The 19457-nt window shown below is 39.3% G+C and overlaps 2 protein-coding genes and 1 long non-coding RNA gene across 18 annotated transcripts in view; 1 reads left to right on the forward strand and 2 right to left on the reverse strand.

Annotated features, from left to right (window-relative positions):
* LOC113011690 (dynactin subunit 1-like) overlaps positions 1-14268 on the reverse strand; it is a 33576-nt gene extending 19308 nt beyond the window's left edge. For 13 of the 15 annotated variants that reach the window (XM_026151341.1, XM_026151340.1, XM_026151339.1 and 10 more), the window contains exons 1-4: positions 11054-11519; positions 5574-5825; positions 3893-3971; positions 1541-1572 (exon numbers count right to left, since the gene is read on the reverse strand). In XM_026151341.1, coding sequence (XP_026007126.1) covers positions 1541-1572; positions 3893-3971; positions 5574-5825; positions 11054-11086 — 396 coding nt within the window. In that variant the 5' untranslated portion in view covers positions 11087-11519. Of the gene's footprint in view, positions 1-1540; positions 1573-3892; positions 3972-5573; positions 5826-11053; positions 11520-14198 lie in introns of those variants that run through there. The other 2 variants (XM_026151338.1, XM_026151337.1) reach the window with 2 other exon arrangements.
* On the forward strand, positions 11665-15839 carry LOC113011712 (uncharacterized). The gene is made up of 4 exons (XR_003270602.1): positions 11665-12816; positions 14248-14356; positions 15141-15187; positions 15779-15839. It is a non-coding gene; the product is annotated as an uncharacterized LOC113011712 (long non-coding RNA).
* On the reverse strand, positions 15198-19277 carry nat8 (N-acetyltransferase 8). Of its 2 annotated transcripts, none has more exons than XM_026151380.1 (2): positions 19254-19277; positions 15198-16651 (listed from the first exon to the last, which is right to left on the reverse strand). In XM_026151380.1, the coding sequence occupies exon 2, from the start codon at positions 16638-16640 to the stop codon at positions 15978-15980; it is 663 nt and encodes a 220-aa protein (XP_026007165.1). In that variant the 5' UTR covers positions 16641-16651; positions 19254-19277; the 3' UTR covers positions 15198-15977. The 2 variants fall into 2 exon arrangements, with proteins under 2 accessions (XP_026007165.1, XP_026007164.1); XM_026151379.1 differs by lacking the exon at positions 19254-19277 and adding an exon at positions 17819-18450.
* Between the last annotated feature and the right edge of the window lie 180 nt (positions 19278-19457).

The raw sequence follows: 19457 nt of genomic DNA on the forward strand, positions 1-19457 counted from the left end.
TAAAATTAGATCAACACAACCTGAGATGAACAATAAACAGGACACAGTACAAGTTGTAATATATTTAACAAAAACTGAGTGAAAAATCAGAAGCAGCCTGTGAAAAACAGAAGCACACCCCATGATTCAGTACCTTGTAAAACCACCAACAGCAACAAAAACCTGAAGTGACTGTTTTCACTTTATCACTTACTAAGGACCAGATTATTTTCATTATGTCCTCATACATGAAACCTTACAGTTAACTTTCTTTTTACAATGACCGTACAATTTGCATAAATAAAACAACATATCTGGTCATAGAAAAAAGTCATTTAAATGTGACTAATTTGGAATATACTTTTTAAATCAAATGCCTCCGTTCTGGTTTCCACTTGACAGAGTGAACTTATCATTACAGGTTATTCCCTGTGCAAAGATTCTCTCAAAATGCTGACATTTGAATCCAGGACTGTCAGTGGATTAACCTTTAACAGCAAAGAGATTTTTTTTTCCTTGATGTGTACAACTTTAAAGTTTAATTCAAACCCAAAACTTCTCAAAATTCCTTTAAATCCAGATATCCATACATCACTATAGTCACATCCATAAACCATGTTTGCTTTTGCTCTTTTCATCAAAAGTGAACTCACACCATATTAACAGACTGCAGGTTTAAGGTAAATTTAACCAGTATACTTCTCTTCAGCACCAGATTTCTATTAAAACATATAACAATTCCTATGAAAAATTACTGCAATGGATTTAAGTGTCAGTTTGACGTGAAGGCAAAAGTCAAACACACTAAATAAATTATTAGTTAGATCAGTGCTTTTTTACTCCTGAGTCATGGCTCTGATGTGCTGGATTCTTTCTACATTTTTCTTAGTGTCTACCAAACATGCAGAGTAACACTGGACTTACGTGAGTAAACGGCGCCCTCTACTGGACAGAGAGAACTCATTCAGCTCTAGAGCTACAATTTGGTTTAGCACATTTCTGAATTTGGTAAACTCAGATTAAACTGTAATTGCATTAAGATGAATTAAATGGAAATATTTACAGATGTAAATATGCAAGAGCCTCATATAATATTGCATATTGTTTAATAATCCCATTACTTTATTTTTTTATTGTAAATTAAAACTAATTACCACATCACAGTGTTATGTTACACTAGTTTCATGTAGGAATCACCTTTTAAATTCCCAGCCATGCTATGATGAAGCCAAATTAAATGTTAATCTACTGCAGGCACTTTCCCCAAACACCTGATCCTAACAAAACCTAACAAAACAGCAGCCGTCAGAAATAAATTAAATATCTCACATATGAATCTCCCTGCAGAGTGCAAATCGCCAAACAATAAACACCAACACATAGCACTTACTTTAGTACGTCTATGTGTGAGTGTGTGTGTGTGTGTGTGTGCAGGTGGAAGTCTGTATGCATGAATGTGTGTACGTGCAGTGTGGGTGTGTGTGTATTCAGGTGTCAGGCGGCACGTTTGCCTCGGCTTTCCTGCAAACTTTGCGTCACAGTGCAGCGTTATCTGACTCACCAGTTTAGCAGACTTGGCTGACTCCAGGATTTCTGACGAGATAAAGAAGAAACACATTCCCAGAACATTAAGATAAAAATCTTTAAGAGTTATAAAAGTCCCACAGCAGGCTATGGCGCAAACAGAGTCAACATAATTTATTGTTCATTCACCAGATGGTCAAACCTGACTGGCAGCTGTTGAAACCTGTATGCACCCTTATTTAAAATTCACTTCTCCATGCCCTTTTTTCCCTACTCAAGTTATTGAGGGAAAGTGTTATTTGCATGCTGGTGATCTCACCGTCACTTTCAGAGCCCCATTTACTTTCAGACAAAAGCCAGATCGTAAGACAATAACTTTTCTTTCTGGCTTTCAGGCTGGCAGAGTTCCAAATTAAAGGCCCTAACTCACATAATGGCTGCAGCAGCAGGTAAGAGAGACAAAAATCTGCATCCTGGAAGATTTGTGTAATAGTAATAATCTGAATAATGTCTCTTTCTTCCACTCACACAAAATAAAACTAATAGAAATGTGATTGTGGTTTACAAACTTGCGTGTCAGAGATTATTATGAAAGGGCGACAGAACCGGATGTTCCAATGCCGATATTTTCTTGTTTTCAGTTGGCTGATTGATTTCATTTGTGTCTTGGAGGCCCTTCATGTTTAAAAATAAGAAAATATTGGCAATAAGGCAGAGGTAAAATTACAATGTGTACAATGTGTACAATGTGCCTTGCCGCAAATTAGCAACAACAGGCAAAACAAGAGAAAACTGTAAAGTTGAGACCCACAGAGGCTGAATATATTTGAAGATATGAAGATGTAATATGGGAAGACTTGGGAAGGCATGTTATAAGAATTCAATAACATTGAATGGATAACGGTAAAGCCAGAGTGGATATAAAACTCACTGAAAAAGGTACCAGAACAAGAGACAGACATTTTTTAAATATATTTATGGGGTGTAAAAAAAAGTAGCTCACCTAAATAGACTGGAGCCTTTTGAATGTTATTACTTATACCTGTCAGCTACACTTACTGCTCATCTTTCCCTTTGCATTTTGGTGCATAGCAGCATTTACAGAAGCACTCAGCGTTTCAAGGCCTTTTCTTCGCGTCACTGCTTTAAATGAAAAAGTGTCTTGTTGCCAGGTTACATCTGAATCAACTGTCCAGTCTCATTTAATCTGCCTTTTCATGGCCCAGATGTCCATCAAAAATCTCACAAAAAAAGTGTTTACCACTGAAACATCACGAGTTTAGTGGGGAGAAAATAATGTGTTATCCACATATATGTGTGTTAAGATCTCAAATCCACATTGGGATCCACATTCATAATTCCCTCACTTGATAAGACATGACATGATAACATATTTCCTCGTAATGTTAATCTGCTGTAGATCGTTTTATGTTTTTTAGACCTGCCACTTCTTTTGTCCTTCATTTATCCAGTTTCCTAATTTTTCTAAGGACATGCTACACACCAAGTTTTCAGCTAATAAGTCTTTCGAAATCACCTTATTTGTGCAAAAAAAATAAATTTTATGCCTGTTAAACTATGTTATCTTTAACATTTTATATAGATTCAAGAAGTGGAGCACATTACATGTTCTTGTGACAGGCTGTTAGTAACAACATGCATAAAATGGGAATTTAAAGTTTGTTCTGTGCCAAGTTATCTGTAATGCGTAGAGACATAGACACAAGTTAAGTGCCTTTTTTATGCTTGAGCGATTTACGGGTCAGTGTTACGTGACTTTAAAAAAATAAATATATAAAAACATTCCTCTGAAAACAGCCAGAGAAATGACGTTTGGAGAACTACTGCTCAAAAGATTTGCAAAAAAGTCGGGCTCCTTAGAAGACAAATACAAAGATATGAGGGGTGGCTCAAGATATAGCAAAGTACTCTTAAATAAAGACACAGCTATTGTTTAAACTGTGGCACGATCATCACCTTTATCTATAAAGCACTTTAAAACAACCACCGATAAAGATTTTGACATCTGGTGGTGGCTAACTTACCGTACGTGGGATTCAAATCCACAATTTTTACTTGTTATTCACTCATCACATAAGTAAAACCAGGCAGCATCCCTGTAATAAGATACTAAATGTACCAAAGTGCTTTTATATCTTAGATCTTCAGCTGTCTATCTAAACTACAGCAGGAGAGCAGGTGAGAATAAACCCTGCTTATTGGTTTCAAATATGGCATGCACACTTACTATCAGGCTCTATAAGGACAGGATAGACTGGATTTTACTGTGTTTGGGCATTTTTTTTAATTTTACTGATAAAGCAGTACCAGCAGAATACTAAAGACGACCTGCAAATATGACCATCTGGATGTGTGTGTGCGTTCTCACCTCGTTTGGGAACCTTGCCAGTGCCGGGCTCAGGTGTCTCAGGAGACGTTGTGTCTGCCCCATCATCTACCAGCTGGATCTGAGACAGCGGGAGAGAGACGTTTAGTCATGTCTTCCAAAAACACAACTGTGAGTGCTGCTGTTAAATGAAAGAGGTGACAGAGAAGAAGAGGCACAAGCGAGCCTTTTAAGCCAAGCAGGAGACACGCTGAAGAGGATTAGTGACACAACTGCTAATCTACAGTAAAGCTGAATCTTATGCATAAACGTGTAATTCTACATAGGTTTGATGTTTCTTTTTAGCATTAAATTCGTATCACTTTTTTTCAGCACAGTCAAAAGGTAAAAAGCTTTAACAGTTACTGGTAACTGTAACAGAACACACAAAGTATAAACTGTTCTCTGCTAACATTTAAGTACAACCACCATCACATTAATTGGTAATGATTTTTTAGCCCTGAAGTGGATGGATTTGACGAGCAGCCAAAGAGTGATTGATGTGTTTGGATTCAGCAATGTAGACATCTCGTTCTGATTTGATGACTGCAACAACTTTGTGTAATTTGATCATAATAAGCTACCGTAAAATGGTGCTTGTCCCAGCACTAAAACAAATAGAATTAAACTGACAGTCACAAAGACCGATATGACAATACTGCAAGTTACATTACACTGACTGTTTATTATTGTGAGCCCGCACATAAGAGATATCCTGCAGGTACCATTTCTTCCAATCTTTTGACTTTTTCTTTTTAGTAGTAACAGTCCAGTTCCACATTAGGTTGGCAACCCTAGAGATGTAGATTACAGTCATATGATTAACATAAACCTCACTGTAAACTTGCTCCTCCCAAACAGATTTATTTATTTATTGCCAGACTCAGTGTGGCCTATTCTCTTAGCGCTACTTATGAAGGATAAAACAGGTAAAGTAAGCCATCGTAATAATCACAGGTCCATAACCTTAGCCAGTATAATATTTCAGAAAGACTTTTGCAGGATAAATACATTTTTTAAATTTAAACCCAAACATGGAACTGGTCTGTGTATGTATATTTTGAAGGAAATTATAAACAAACACAAGAAAAGAAGTCATCAGTTTGTATTTGTTTTATTTCTATGCCTGTAATCATAACCAAGCTTCCATTAATGAATATTTAATGCATGTAAGGACAGAGTGAAGATCTCTTTATTTAGAGCATATTGTACACCTATACCCGTTTCTCTGAGCTTGAACGGTTGCTGTGCATTAGTTCTATGTAAATAAAATGGAACTGAATTAAACCCTCTGCAACTCTGATCAGGTTCAGCAGTTATATATAGATGGACGGTTTCACAAGAAAGAAGTTTTAATTTACAAAAAAACCAAAAAACATAAGTAGCAAAAAAGTTAAACTATTGTAATTTTAGTTTATTCTATCATCTCCTCCAGGTCACTATAGTTGAATTATGGTCACATTATGCAGAATTTTGAGGGAGAGAAACTCGGAGCTGTTGCAGATCAAAAAGAATAACCAAAGACCCCGAAGCAACAAAAACCAAAAGCACCACAGAAGACAATAAAGGAAAATATCAGCCCACACACACAGCACACTGCGCCACATAAAAGGAAAACAAAATCTCTTATGTGTTAAAAAAAATAACTGGGGTAAAGACATTTACTTAATACACCTGTATTTACCTGTGACTGTCTCACAAAAATCCCATGATTCTCTTCACAGGTGAAGTAACGCTTTCCCTGTACGGTGCCGTCATTTTTGCCCTTGGCTTCATCCAGGATGACCCCCACCCATTTTCCAGAGGCAAAGAGGGTGGTCCCGATGTAGGCCACTGTGCCACGCTGCCCCTTCCCAATCACCTCCACCAGGGAGCCCACTTTGACGGGCCGCCCGCCCCCGTCTGAGCTCATCCTGCTGCTGCCACTGCTGGTGGTCTGGGTGGGATGAGGAAAGAAAACACAGACCTGGGCTGTTAAAACAGGCATTTATAATCAGCTCAACATCACAGGTGATTTAGTTTGAGTGGTATTAAGAGGTATTTAATGTTTAGCATTAGATTTAGGTTAATGTATTTATGTTAAATGCTACTGTTTAGTTTACTTTGAAAGAACCATTTTCCACATTGTGTTGGCAAAGGTTTGCAAAAAATTGATGTTTCACATTCAATAGATTGTCAAGATGACTGAACTGGTTGTGTTCTGGTTATATTTCTATATAAAAGTAAGGTCGCCAAACACTTGTGTCCTTTTGCAGTTAAATCATAGTCATGCAGAAACTCTGTCACAATTTGTGAGGGAACGTCTGAATTTCTTTAAAAAATAAAAATAAAATAAAAAGTTCAAATGAATTTGAAATTGTGATTTTCCCCAATTTATCACAGTTAATCATCACATTATAACAAACAACTGCATGTAACTACCAACTTAACCCAATTTAATCTGATAGCAGACTGACAGCAAACTGACTCAGTCTTATTGTTATTTTCTTGCACTCCTGATGCACCTAAGACCCTTAGAAGAGAGTAACTGACCGCGAGTGGTCACAGGCGTGGTCGCCGACCTTAACAGGCAACAATATTGCAAGATGATTGCACATGTTAATAGTAATTTTTGGTCAAGTTGCTGTTTTCAATCACTGTGTGACTGTAGCAAAGACCGATTAGCTCAGGGATTAGGGTTGGTTGGGTGATACAACAGCGGGTGCTTTTATGAGACACAGTGGCTCACCTTTGAGGGACAGAGGACCAGGCCTCATCCTGATGCTGCTCTCTCTAAATGTCAGTGCACGCTTGAACAGCACTGCTCTTTCTTTCTAGCTGAGGAGGCAAACTTTATGGTAATTCCATGGCAACAAACACCTGAGACGTCACAATGCAATTTGGATGTGTGAAGAACAAAATGCACACAAGAACGTTTTCAAATTGGCTTCAGCTACAATATTTTGTAATCAAATAATACTGCATAACCCAATTTACAGAGCAATGTCCTAGAATTGATGGTGACTCAGCAGAACAGTGCAGAGAGGAGCAGATATCATTCTCTGCTTCAGCTAAACACACACTGTCTATGTGTTGCTGTTTAACTTAAAGGTTAAACTACACAAAAACCTTTGTGAAAGTTTAACCAAAAACAGAAAAACACCTATAGCATGAAGACTCTTCGACAGACACTGTATCCTCTGCTGTCACTACTGCTGCAAGAAGCTGTGCTGTTATGTTAATTTGGGGCTTTTAATGATTTCTTAGAAGTGTTCATTTTCAGAGTGGAATGATAGTACATCGTACATCTTTACTGACTTTAACAAACAAGAGTTGCGTGCACAAGTTTTTTATCTAGTTTATTTTGGAATAACTGTAATCTACGCATGTTGAAAAGTATACAGCCTTAAATATATACATAAACTCGCTCAAATCTGGTAACAAGTGGTGATGAAGGTTCTAAAAAGAGGTCTGTGTCTTTTAACTTGATAATGCCAAGCCCTATTAACTTGTCGTTAGCGATCATGACTGACAGGAACTGATAGTTTTGCTTTGTCTGCATCTCACTGGACTGCCCAATAGTCATATAGGCACAGTATTAAAGTCGAACAAACTCAGTGAAGATCGAAGAATGAGTACAATTGCTTGACCTGATGATCCCGATGTTATTTGGATGAGTCACCACTCTGCCTTTGTCTGGAAAAAGACCTAAACTGTTATCATCAGTTGTGGGAAAATTGGTTAGGATCAACCCAGGAACCACCAAGGCTCAAGCCTGCCATGAGCTGAAAACTACAGGAACACCAGCATCTGTCATGGTCCTGGGACTGCTGACTCAGTGTTTTTGTTTTGATTAAGAGTTGCTTATGTTTCTGATTAATTCTTATTAAGATTTGCTAGTTCCTAGGTTTGATTTCTGTGCTCCCTCTGTTTAGTGTCTAGTCTGTGTCTCGGTGCCTGCCCTGGTCCCACATCTCCTGTCTAAGTTCCCTCTGTACCGTGTCAGTATCGGGTCTCTGAGTCTGTAAGTTCAGTTGTTGTGCTTCCTGTTTTACTTTGAAAGTCTGTGTCTGTATTCTGTGTTGCTTCCCTTGTCTTATCCTGCAGAATTAGTCCCAGCTGTGTTTCCCTTCTGTCTCCCGTTCTTGATTACCCCTGTCATCCCCAGCTTGTTGTCATGTCGTACCCTTTCCCTGTTGTGTCTTCACCGCTGTGTTACGATAGTTTTCTAGTTCTCCGTTCAAAGCTTAGCTTTCCAGTTTCCAAGGTAATGCTTAGTGCTTTGAGTTCTTGTTTTTTTGCCCTGTATTCATGAAGAGTTCGTCCAGCAATAAATGCTGCACTTTAGTTTAACCTTTTCCGAGTCCTGCATTTGGGTCCAATCTCCTGCCTTCCACGCAGCACAACATGACAGCGTCACTGTCCACAGTGAAGCCAGTTTCACGTTGCAATGGACTAAGAGCCATCTTTTGTGCCACCCAAGAAAGAAACCTCTGCTTCAAATCCACTACACATTGGGCCTGTGTAAAATCAACACCTTTAAGCTTGATTTAAATTTGTAGCTGCCCACATTAATAAATCAAACTAATTCTGGAGAAAGGTTTTTTTTGGTCAGACAGAACAAAGACAGCACTATTTGGTCACGACAAAAGGTATGTTTGAAAGAGTAAAGGTGAGGTTTTCAAACCTAAGTACACTGTACCAACTGTAGCATCATGCTCTGGGGCTGTTCTGCTGACAGTGGTACTGGTACACTGAAAAAAGTAAATGGAACAATGAAGGAAGAGGACTACCTCCAAATCCTTCAACTTCACCTCAAATCAACAGCTACGGTTGAAACTTGAACACAGTATTCTAACAGGACAATCATCTCAAACACACATCAAAACTGGTTTGGAATTTAAAAAAAGCAGGCTGACATTAAGTTTCTGGAACAGCCTTCCCAAAAGGAAGGCAATAAACCAGTTTAAAATGTAAATGAACTCTACCAATTTTTCCAAGAAATGTTGTCAAATATTCAGCCAAAGCACCTGGTCAAGGTGCAACCTGCTAAGGGACATTTAACCAAACTGGAGGTGGTTGTAACTTTTTTTGCCCTGTGTGGAATAGAGAAAGTCCAAAATAAATTTAAACTTGTGTTCCCAGTTCTTGCTTTTAAAGTCAATGAAGATGTATGCTGTACAATTATTCCACTCTGCAAAAAGAACAATTTAAAGAAATAATTCAAAGCCCTGTGACATGTATGTCCACAATGAGTCAATGTAAATTTCTGAACACAAATGTACATTATGGTCATTCTAGTTCTAAACATAAACCTCAAACATTTGACTTTACTTCTTGTTTTCTGTGACACACTCGCTCCAAAAATGTCCAAACAGTTAACACCAGCTGAACAAGTTTTCCAGTCCTGTTTTAGTGAGCCTCAGTTAATGTCCTCTCTGGCCTGCATGGTGATTAAAGTGGCGTCTAAGTCTACAGTGAAGGTCCTCAATAAAGGCAAAACGTATTATGAACAGGTGTCTACTCTCTTCAAAAGAAATCAACACAAGTACACTGGACTGCCATTTGTTCTTCAGATAGCAAAAGCTTCAAAAACAGTTGATGTGATTTATGGACCAAGACACACATTTTGTTAACTGGATTATAATTTCATGCGTTCAAGGAAACCCCTTTATTCAAACATGTGGCTTACCGTACTACATATTTGGTATAAGTTTGAACTTGTTAGCTTTTAGGTCTTCAAAATCTAATCTGATCATCTGCTCCACATAAAGCATGAAGCTTCCACTACATTGTGCATTATTCTTGAGTTTCAGTATTCATGAAAACATTAAAACATAAAATCTGGTTAAACCACATGCCTAAAGGTCTTAGACAATCAGTACCCTAATGTAAGGTCACTGAAACTTTGCAAAGTATACATTGGAATGCTGTAAAGTAAGGAGCGCTTTGCACAATCACTCCAAGAATTTTAATGGTCATAAAATCCTGGCTTGAAAAACATATTTAAGTATAAAGTTGGTGTTTCAATGATTTAAAGGCACTTACCTCACACTGAATGAAAGTTACATACATGTATCTTTATTATAAACAACTATAGCTCCTCACACATAAAGTCAGACAGTCACTGCTGATATTCACTTAAGTGGCAGCTTTTATTCAAAGCCTGGATCCCCTTAATTGTTTAAAGTCGAATTAACTCCTCTTATAATTCATGACCAACATGGAGCGAGACATTTTAACTAGTCATGAGCAATAAATGATGCTTCCACAGTTTCTACGTCACAGCTGAGTCCTTGAAGCTTTTACTTAAAGCGTCAAATCACTTCAGTCTACATGGCTTCACAGGGCAACACAGCTCAACAATCTGCAATCACACATCCATCAGGGGATTATACTTGAAGTCATAATGAAAACTTGAAAGCTAACGAGTCTGTAATGATGTATTCACCGATGTTCAGTCATTGCTTAGAACCGTTTGCCATGTGCTGGAGGCAGAAGACCCAAGGAGGGCGTGCTGAATTATTTAGTGCCACTCTACTCTTACAACACACGCAAGGCTCGCACTGACTTTAAAGCTGAAATAAGATGAAAAACACGCATGTAGCTTTCTGATTGTCAGCACGATGTTGTATTTAAGCAAGAAAAGCTGTCATATGCGTGCTTGCCACAGACCGCCTCCATATAAGTTAAAATCCATACAGTCTAGGAGCTATTTTTGCTTAGTAAGCTGACATGTAAGATCACACACTGATGTCATCCCTCCCATTGACAGCAAAGTCGCCTGACTCAGACACGGATGACAAACAGGAAGTCTTCTGGGCTCATGGATTGTGTGTTTAGCTGATAACAAAAAGCGAGCCAACTACCTACCTACTAGTTCACAGGTCGTCAGAGTCAAGTCATAGCAAAGGTATGAGCTCTCAACATCGCAGCAGCAATGTTGATATTGCCCCAGAGGGGCATTTGAGCCGAACAAAGAGGCGACAATTCAGACAGAGGAATGCAGCAGTGAAATGGATTAGAAACCCTCCTATTGAAGGCAGGAATTGACAAGCAGGGGATGACAGAGTGAAACAAATCAAAGAAACCTTACAGAAACAATGGCCCGCTGAGCAGGACAAACTTAAACGCCACTCAGACCGTTCATTCAACTACCTTGAGCGTATATATATATCCACTCACCCGGGTGTACGTATTCCTCCTAGTGTGTGACATGATTTCTGGTTGCTGAGCCCCCCACTCAAAACTGCCAGTCTTGACTGAAAGAGCGTGTTATTGGGGAGAGCGTCAGCCAGACAGAAGGGGGTCGAGGAGAGGGGAGTGGGGTTCAGTGATGCTGCCGGAGCGTCTCCCTCTTCCTCTCTGTCTCCTTGCAGAATCACACCATCCCTCTCCTATTGCTCACAGTACAGCCCGAGCTCCCAAAACTCCACCGTCCCGCCTCTCTGCTGCCCACAAGCCAAAGTCTGCGGGAGCTTTTTTCACCATATCAGGAAGTCTCTGCTGGGGAGGATGCTGCCAATCCAGCCCTCTGATTAAAGGTGCCAAAGGCGAACAGCAGCGATATGAAGACGGGGGAAAAAAATAAAGCCAAGCTGGGTCTGCTGTGAGCGCATCAGCTGAGGGGCAGCACTGCACTGTGCTGTGTCTAAGCTGGCTTCTGCAGGAGGGAGGGTGGTTTAGGCCCAGACAGTGCTGCTGGGTCCTAAAGCCTGCAGACATGCTTCTCAAAATAGACAGCTATTATTCCCGTGCATGCCCTCATTGTTTAGGATGATGCAGAGGTTCAGGCTTGTTTTTTACTTCTTATCATGAGTGCACTGATCAAAGGCTACTTTCAGCCTCGGCAACAGACTTTTAAGGTAAAAATTAATAATATTGACTCAAGTTATGATTAATCAGTCAGGGAATGGAAAAAGAAAAAACATACGGGGTCGTAAATACATCAAAAGAAAAGGCTGAAATTACACTAAACCTAATTTCTCGCTGCACTGCAGCCTATAATGGATTTCCAGGGTTTTTTTGTGTGTTTTTTTTTATTACAAAGCATTCCACTTTCTTTCATCTGCTAGAGTGAGAACTGGGAGGGGGGGAAAGTCAAGAAAAAAACAGGTGCTAAGCATTTTTCATCCAGTGGGAGGTGAACCAGTTCAAGTTAATCAACTGCTGTTTCATTGTGGTTGAACACAAAAGGTCCAGGTGATGCTCCATAACACAGCACATTGTAAGCAAAAAGCAGCAGAGGTTGCATTAGGGTCCAGCCTAAAACTGTGGCCCATCACAGAGCAAGGATTAGTTCTTTTATCTGCTAACTGCATGGCTGGAGCTTTTCAACTCCCAGTCATCTCTGTTTCTCTGCTGTCATCTCTTTGCAATGGAAGCAAGCGCTGCAGGGTTTCTGTGTAAAAGCTTTCAGCTTAGAGGCTGATGAGAAACGCTGGCACCCAAGTCTTCAAGAGGAGAATATTTTTCCTTTCAAAATGATGCAGGACATATTAAGCTTCAGCAACAAACATGGGCCAGGATAACAACAAAAACCAGCCATATATGCAATCCACAGACTAATATTTCAGCTGGGGGATAGCTGGGGATGTTTAGGGACAAAACAAACCTCTGCAGTGTCTTTGCACCCTTTTATGCAAATGATGGAGGCAGAACCAAAAAACGGGGGTGTTGGGCATTTGTGGGAAGAAATAGAGAAGGGGAGCCTCTTATCTCTCTAAAGACTAGCAGACAGTCTAATTCAAAGCTCGTCCTCCTTATAGAAGATGATGGAAGGGAAACTGAGAAAGAGGCGGTGCTGCTGCTTTGAGCCCACTCAGACCAGCGAACGGGAAGGACGCAGGAACAGAGGTGACACTCTGGGATTTTAAGCAGGAAAATTACAGCCACACTGCACCTCTGTCTGTCTGTCCGGGAGGAACAAATCAATATCACTCAACAAGGTAAAAACGAGCATAACTATTGCTCCAAGGCAGCTTTTATTTAGCACAAGCTTGGCTTATATGACACAAATTTTGCCAATATGGACACAGCAGCTGACGGTCGACTGAAAAAGAAACTGCAGCATCATCCAGGTAGAGTTTTAGAGGTGACCATTTTTAAAAGGAGACACTACGTTAAAGAAAAGAAACTAACTGAAATAAATTGAATAAATAATTTGTTCATTTTAGGTCAGGAAATATTGAGGTTACTGTGATTATTTTTAGCTTGGTTTATTAATCTTTATGTGAATAACAAACATAATTAATGGACTTACTTGAGTCACTGAATTATACATTTAAATTGTAATCAGTGTAGTTGAGCAGTGTCACTCAAGTTTATTTGAAGTGAGATTAAAACAGCAGATGTGACCATGCAAACCTTTTTTCAAACAATGTTTTTAAATGTGTCTAATTGCTGGAGAATACTGGGGGAATTACAGCCTGTAATGCTTGCATGTCAATGATATTCAGGATGGTCTCATCACTGAGCAATGCATAAAAGAAAAGTAGGTCATCAGTTGAATAGTTGTGTAAAGCCAGCACTTCAACCCTGTATGCATTCAATTAGGATTTGAGTGCATAAAACACAAAGCACCCTTAGTATAAACTGGTATAAAGTATTTATAGTGTGCATGTCTATAGTCTGTACCATATGTTTACATATGTAATCTGGTGCCATCTAGTGTGTATAAAATCTACTGAAGGCTGAAATTCTGCTGCAATAATCGGGACATACAATGATATCTTATTTATACATGTATTACTGGGAAAGAATTAAGATACTACTACACATTAAAATAATAACTATATACATTTCTGCGTATTGCTTCTGCTGGTAATCACAATAAATCACAGCATGGGTGTGGCTGAAGCCCTACAGGACATTTTCTCCCGACAGATTAACCAAACTGGATGACAAATTAAGAAAAACAATCTGGATTAGAAGATTATTTAATTTAACCGAGAATAATCATCCCTTTAGGATTGGATATCGACACAGCCGCCTTAATAGCAAGCAAGGCTCATTACACTTGCCATGTTCTTCATTATTAGTCGTTTTAATGTGAGAACATTTAATTTTAACAGCTGTAACTAATACTAAACCTTAATTTTAACGCTCACATTTGGTGCTGTCAACTGTCAGGCAGACACTCCCTGATCAGCTGCTAGCAGCAACGTTCGTTAGCTTCGTTTGGCAATTTCAATAAATGAATAAAAATAATAATATCCAAGAGATAATATTAAGAAACCCCACAAGCTTATAGTTTAAGACAGGTGTGTGTGTGTGTGTATTCTGAGTTAAAACCCCGACGGTCAGATGATAAATATGCACTAATACCTACCTGCTTACGTCAAAATATCCGGCTAACTGCTCCGCTTCGTCCCTGACAGGCTACATCCATCCATGGAGGTCTGGCCGGACACATCCGCTTCGAGGTGGCCGAGCTGCTGCCTGACTCAGCCCGCCTGACACAAACTCAGGGGCCCGATGAAAACTCAAGTATTTAAACGAGCTCAGCAGCACAAAGATGACACGGTTTAAACACATACAGACTGAGGCTATATCAATAAAAAATGAAATAACTTTTTAATTTAAATTTTGCTTTTTTCTGTCATTTTTGTGCTATTTATCGTGGCATTATTTTGTACTTATTTCCTGATTACAGGCAAGTACAAAAGTACCTTATATCACAATTTAAGTATAAATTTTAAATGAAACAAAAATACTCTTCACAGCTTTAATTATTTTTTTAAGGAATAAAACAACAACCTGACACAGGTGAGCATCATTGAGGTGGTAGTCATTTACAGCGAGGCATATAGCATGTAAAATAAACTCAAACCAAAGCAGTGACCCAAAATATCTGTTTGGGTTCTTCACCCTGCAGCCACAACCTCCCCCTGGCCCACAGTAGACACTGTTGGGCTGAACAGCTGTCAGCTTCCTTTTTGGGCCTCCAGCAGTACAATCTATAGTCTCAACACTCTGCTCAGAGGACCATAGAAATAAAGATGACTTCAGGTAGTTTTCCATGCATAGAGGTATTAAGTGATTTGTACATATATGAGTGTATTTCTGGATAAAACAGAAGTAGTGCATGCACTGTAACATTACACACCACTGTGCAAAAGTCCTAAGCTACCCCTCACTTATCTATATTTTACTCCAAGCAGCCAGACTATCTTAACATTTTTAAGAGGGCCTTGAGGAATACTTCTTCAAGGTTTCTAAAGTTCTTTTAAAGTTTTCTGTCGGCATTGACTGCTTTTTCGTGTATTTTCAGTCCAGTCTTTGTACCTGACCAGTGGAAAAGTGGCTGTCAAGGATAAGGTATGGCAAATGATATAAGAACTGGACTGAAAATCAGTGGTAACAGGTCGAAGGAGATGATGGAGAGATTATTCCAAATTAGAAAATGTTTCAATACATATATGGAGGAGGTAAGGAGAGACATGCAACAGTGAGAGTGTAGAGCCATCTGTTAAAAACAGTGGAGGCTCTCTCATTGTTTGGACCTAGCTAACATCTGGTGATGTTAAAGATCTTGTCCAAATTAATAGAATTATGAACACAGAAAAGTACAGTGAGAGAAATTTATAACCAAACTATTATGAATATTTTAATGACACCAGAGATTGTTGTGGCTAAGTTACTAAAAGGGCCTCTAGTGATCTCCTGTATTGGATCAATGCATCACAAACTGAGCAAAAACAACAGATTTGAAATAACACTGCAAAAGTGATCGCAGCTTTTGTGTTCAGATGTATACATTTATTGTTAAAATCATGTACAAGTTAAATAAAATGACAAATCAACACAAAACCCTTAACAAAAGCTGAGTTTTTCTACTTTAACATTTTGTGGAACCAACTATTTTACACACAAATAAAACAGTAACGATCTTGTGTGTGTTTGAAACAGGAGAAAACACAACTGGACCAGCTCTACAAGTGTTGAGTAAACACGCCCCCATCTCAACCCCCCATGCCCGACCTGTCCAGAGTGTTTCTGCCTCAATCAAATACATGCTGGGAAAACACAGAGTGGAGGAACTAGATAAATGTGTTGTACTGCTGCCCTGAAATGGTTGTCAGTGTTTATATCTGATTCAGTCCATTCTTCAGTCCTGCTGTAAATCAAGTCTGTACTCAAGCAGGGTGAAGTTTAGGATTTTGGCAAGAAACTCTGGAACGACAAACTCTCTTATCTTTTTGTAGCCCATGTGCTCGTACAGCTTCTGAGCATCTGTCTGCACCACAGAAGTCTGCAGTATTACAGCTCCGTAACCCCTGTCGCGAGTAAATTCAGCCACTGTACGACACAGAGCCTTTGCGATGCCCATCCCGCGGTGACTGCGGCGGACCGACATGCGTTTCAGCTTCAAGCAACCAGGAGCATCCTCAGCAGGAAGACAAGCCACCGAACCCACTACCCGGCCATCGCTATCAGCCACCCAAAAGCATGAGTCTTTCCCTTTCAGGTAGGTCTCACTGATGTTGTTGAGGTCCTTTCTGAGCGTGGATTCGATGTATTTGTTGAACATGTAGACGACCATCTGCCGGGCTCCAGCCAGGCAGAAGGTGACGGCCAAGACGGGAAGCAAGAAGGACTTAGAGCTGGTCAGGAGAGCGCAGAACATGCACATGAGGACCATCTGGGTCAGTGGCTGCTTCAGAACGTGCACAAAGGATGAAGGCACATGCTCACTCATCCCCAAGGTGAAGAGCTCCTTCACAACATCAGCATCTTCATCATTAAACTTCCGGATCTGAATGTTGTCCATGGCTCGTTCAGCTTTTCAATCACAGAGGTAAAGACATGAGAGATGTCAAAATACAAGCAGGGATCAAACAAATCTGCAATACAAAATCACTTTTTTCACTCTGACAAAAGCTTTCTTTATCTCAGGCGAAAACAATCATTTTCTGTAGTAATTAGTGGTAGTAAAGACATCTAATCATCAACACTTGAATGCAATTCAATTTCCAGAAAAATATATTTTGTCTTTGCAGAAATTATAACCTAAAAATACAGACACCAATATATTTCAGTGAGATAATACACTCAACATCTGCTTTATTAGGTACACCTTTCTGGTATCGGGTTAGACACCGATTTGCCTTTAGAATTCCCTTAATTCTTCTTCTTTGGTCCATGTTGACACGACAGCATCACACAGCTGTTGCAGATTTATCGGTCGCACACCCGTGATGCAAATGCCCTGTTCCGTTACCTCTTTTTTAAGACACAGCTGATCACGTTGTTTCACCAACTCTTCTGCACAAGGCATATTGTACAGGGTAAAACAGCCGTGGCACTTGAAACAACAAATGCAATCTCCACATTTTGACTTTATTCTCGAAATAAATGTTAATAATAATGAAATCCTCCATCGGATGGCTTGATTTATTGTAATGTGAGTACAATAACAGAGTCATTAAGACACTTGCAGAACAGGTTTCTTCTTTATTTCATATGCAACCCCTTTATAAATCCTGTTGACTGTAGTCTATTTCCAAATATAAGCGAAAATGTCGACCATCACAAAGATTAAGAAAACCCTGCTGGCTTAAATGACTCGTAAAGTATGCACCAGAATAAACAGTGTAAACATAAATAAACAAACACGGTGTGGCTGGAGTTGGAAGCTATTTTAAAAATTAAACAGTTTCATCTCTGATCGAAATGTCCGTTAAACACACCTGAAGGCACATCACATGAGTTAGCCCAAAACCGAAATAAGCTTTAGTAATGCTAACTGTCCGCTATTTGACCAGATATTAGACGGGACACGTTCACATATTAAACTCGTCGTGTCCTTTCAGAAAAGGTGAATAAACAATCCAGATTAGCCAACAGAAGCTAGCATCAGTGCTAACCTCACAAAGGCGCTGAGGATTAGACTGCAGTTTGCTCTGATATTTTATGACTCACAAAAACCACAAAATAAATGCGACTTACCTGTTTTATGCCAGTCCTTGAAAGTGGAGTGTAAATTCAGTTTACCCAAGTCAAAAGCCCTTCATTTCGCTTGGCTCCTAAACTACTTCCTCATGTCTACCGTGCTACATTCAGGGATCGTCGGAAGAACTTTGAAAGCTGGCGTGAAAGTGTTTTAGGGTTGATATTAATGCATTTAATGTATTAATGTATTTTTACTGTTACTGTTTTAGGCTGTTGCTACAGCCTTTTTGGAGATATTGTTCCAGATATGGAGATAATGTTGGGTAAAGTTTAAATCTTTACTTGCAATATCATTGTAATATCACAGTTTTGCAGTGGTGCACTGCCAGGTTTCCTGCTACGTTTCCAAACAACTTCACTACATTACAAGGATAAATAGTATCCCTAGCCTTCTCTGTGATGTGTAAGTTGTATTGCAGATTCAGAAGTACACTGCATATACATGTTACTGCTTAAGAGTATTGTTTTGAAGACTCACCTTCATGAGTTAAAAAATTAAGATGTCCTCACACATCAACTATGTATAGCCCTAATATGCAGTATTCTTCTGCTCAATCACTGTTTATATCCTCAGATACACATATACTTATGTAATCAGCATTTTTTTGTACATTTCATGATTTCATAGTCTGTATCAGAGGTGGGACCAAGTCATTGTTTTGCAAGTCTCAAGTAAGTCTCAAGTCTTTATCCTCAAGTCTCAAGTAATGTCAGGCAAGTCAGAGTCGAGTCTCAAGTCACTGGTGTAAAAGTCCGAGTCAAGTCACAAGTCTGAAACTTTGAATTTCAAGTCCTTTCGAGTCTTTAAAAAAAACCCGAAAAAAATCATGTTGCAGTTATGCTAAATGTAAATATTAGACCATGTAATTTTTTAATCTGTGTTTTTCTCAACACATGACAAAATAGTGAACTTAGAAAATATACACAAATTGTGAAATTGCACCTCTTTAAAATGCAGCTCAATTAAACTTAGCTCCAAGAATAATTTTCACCGACAGTTCTGAGATAAGCTGCATGTTATTCTTGGATGCGGTTGTAGGACCGGCTTTAAAATCGCATGACAAAAATATCATACATATTAAAAAAAACTGAATCACCAACGTAGCCTGGAAAACATTTGCTAGTTAGATGAAGTCAGCTATCTCATCGTAGCATATTTATATGCATATTTATAATCATACGGTTCTTGGAGTGAGTGCATACATTCATGAAGTTTAGTAACTTCCGGTCACTGCAACAAGCCCAGGTACAGTTTACCGACGGATGGGTGCAGGACCTTGAAATGCACCGTGTAGAACGAAAGACCATCGTACGTATCATAAGTTTACCAGTCTCACAAATCGTCGTCATAAATACACATTCGTTAACCGTTTATTAATAGGACCTTTGAGCTCAACGGTAATTAATTAGTAGTGGAAATAATTTCTGGTACCTGAAGGAAACTGTTTCCAGGGCCTAATCCGTGGATCGACTTCCTTCGAGGCGTGGACGTCTATCAGCAGAGAATGTACCTTCACCTATCAGCAGAGAATGTCCCTTAGTCTGTAACACAGTCAAATATATTCTCAAGTAATATTCAAGCATGCCATTCAGCGTGTTAGTACGAGCTCGGGAGCAGCTTGGGAGAACAAGAAAA

Source organism: Astatotilapia calliptera, chromosome 19 (assembly GCF_900246225.1).
Source record: "Astatotilapia calliptera chromosome 19, fAstCal1.2, whole genome shotgun sequence".
Lineage (NCBI taxonomy): Eukaryota > Metazoa > Chordata > Actinopteri > Cichliformes > Cichlidae > Astatotilapia > Astatotilapia calliptera.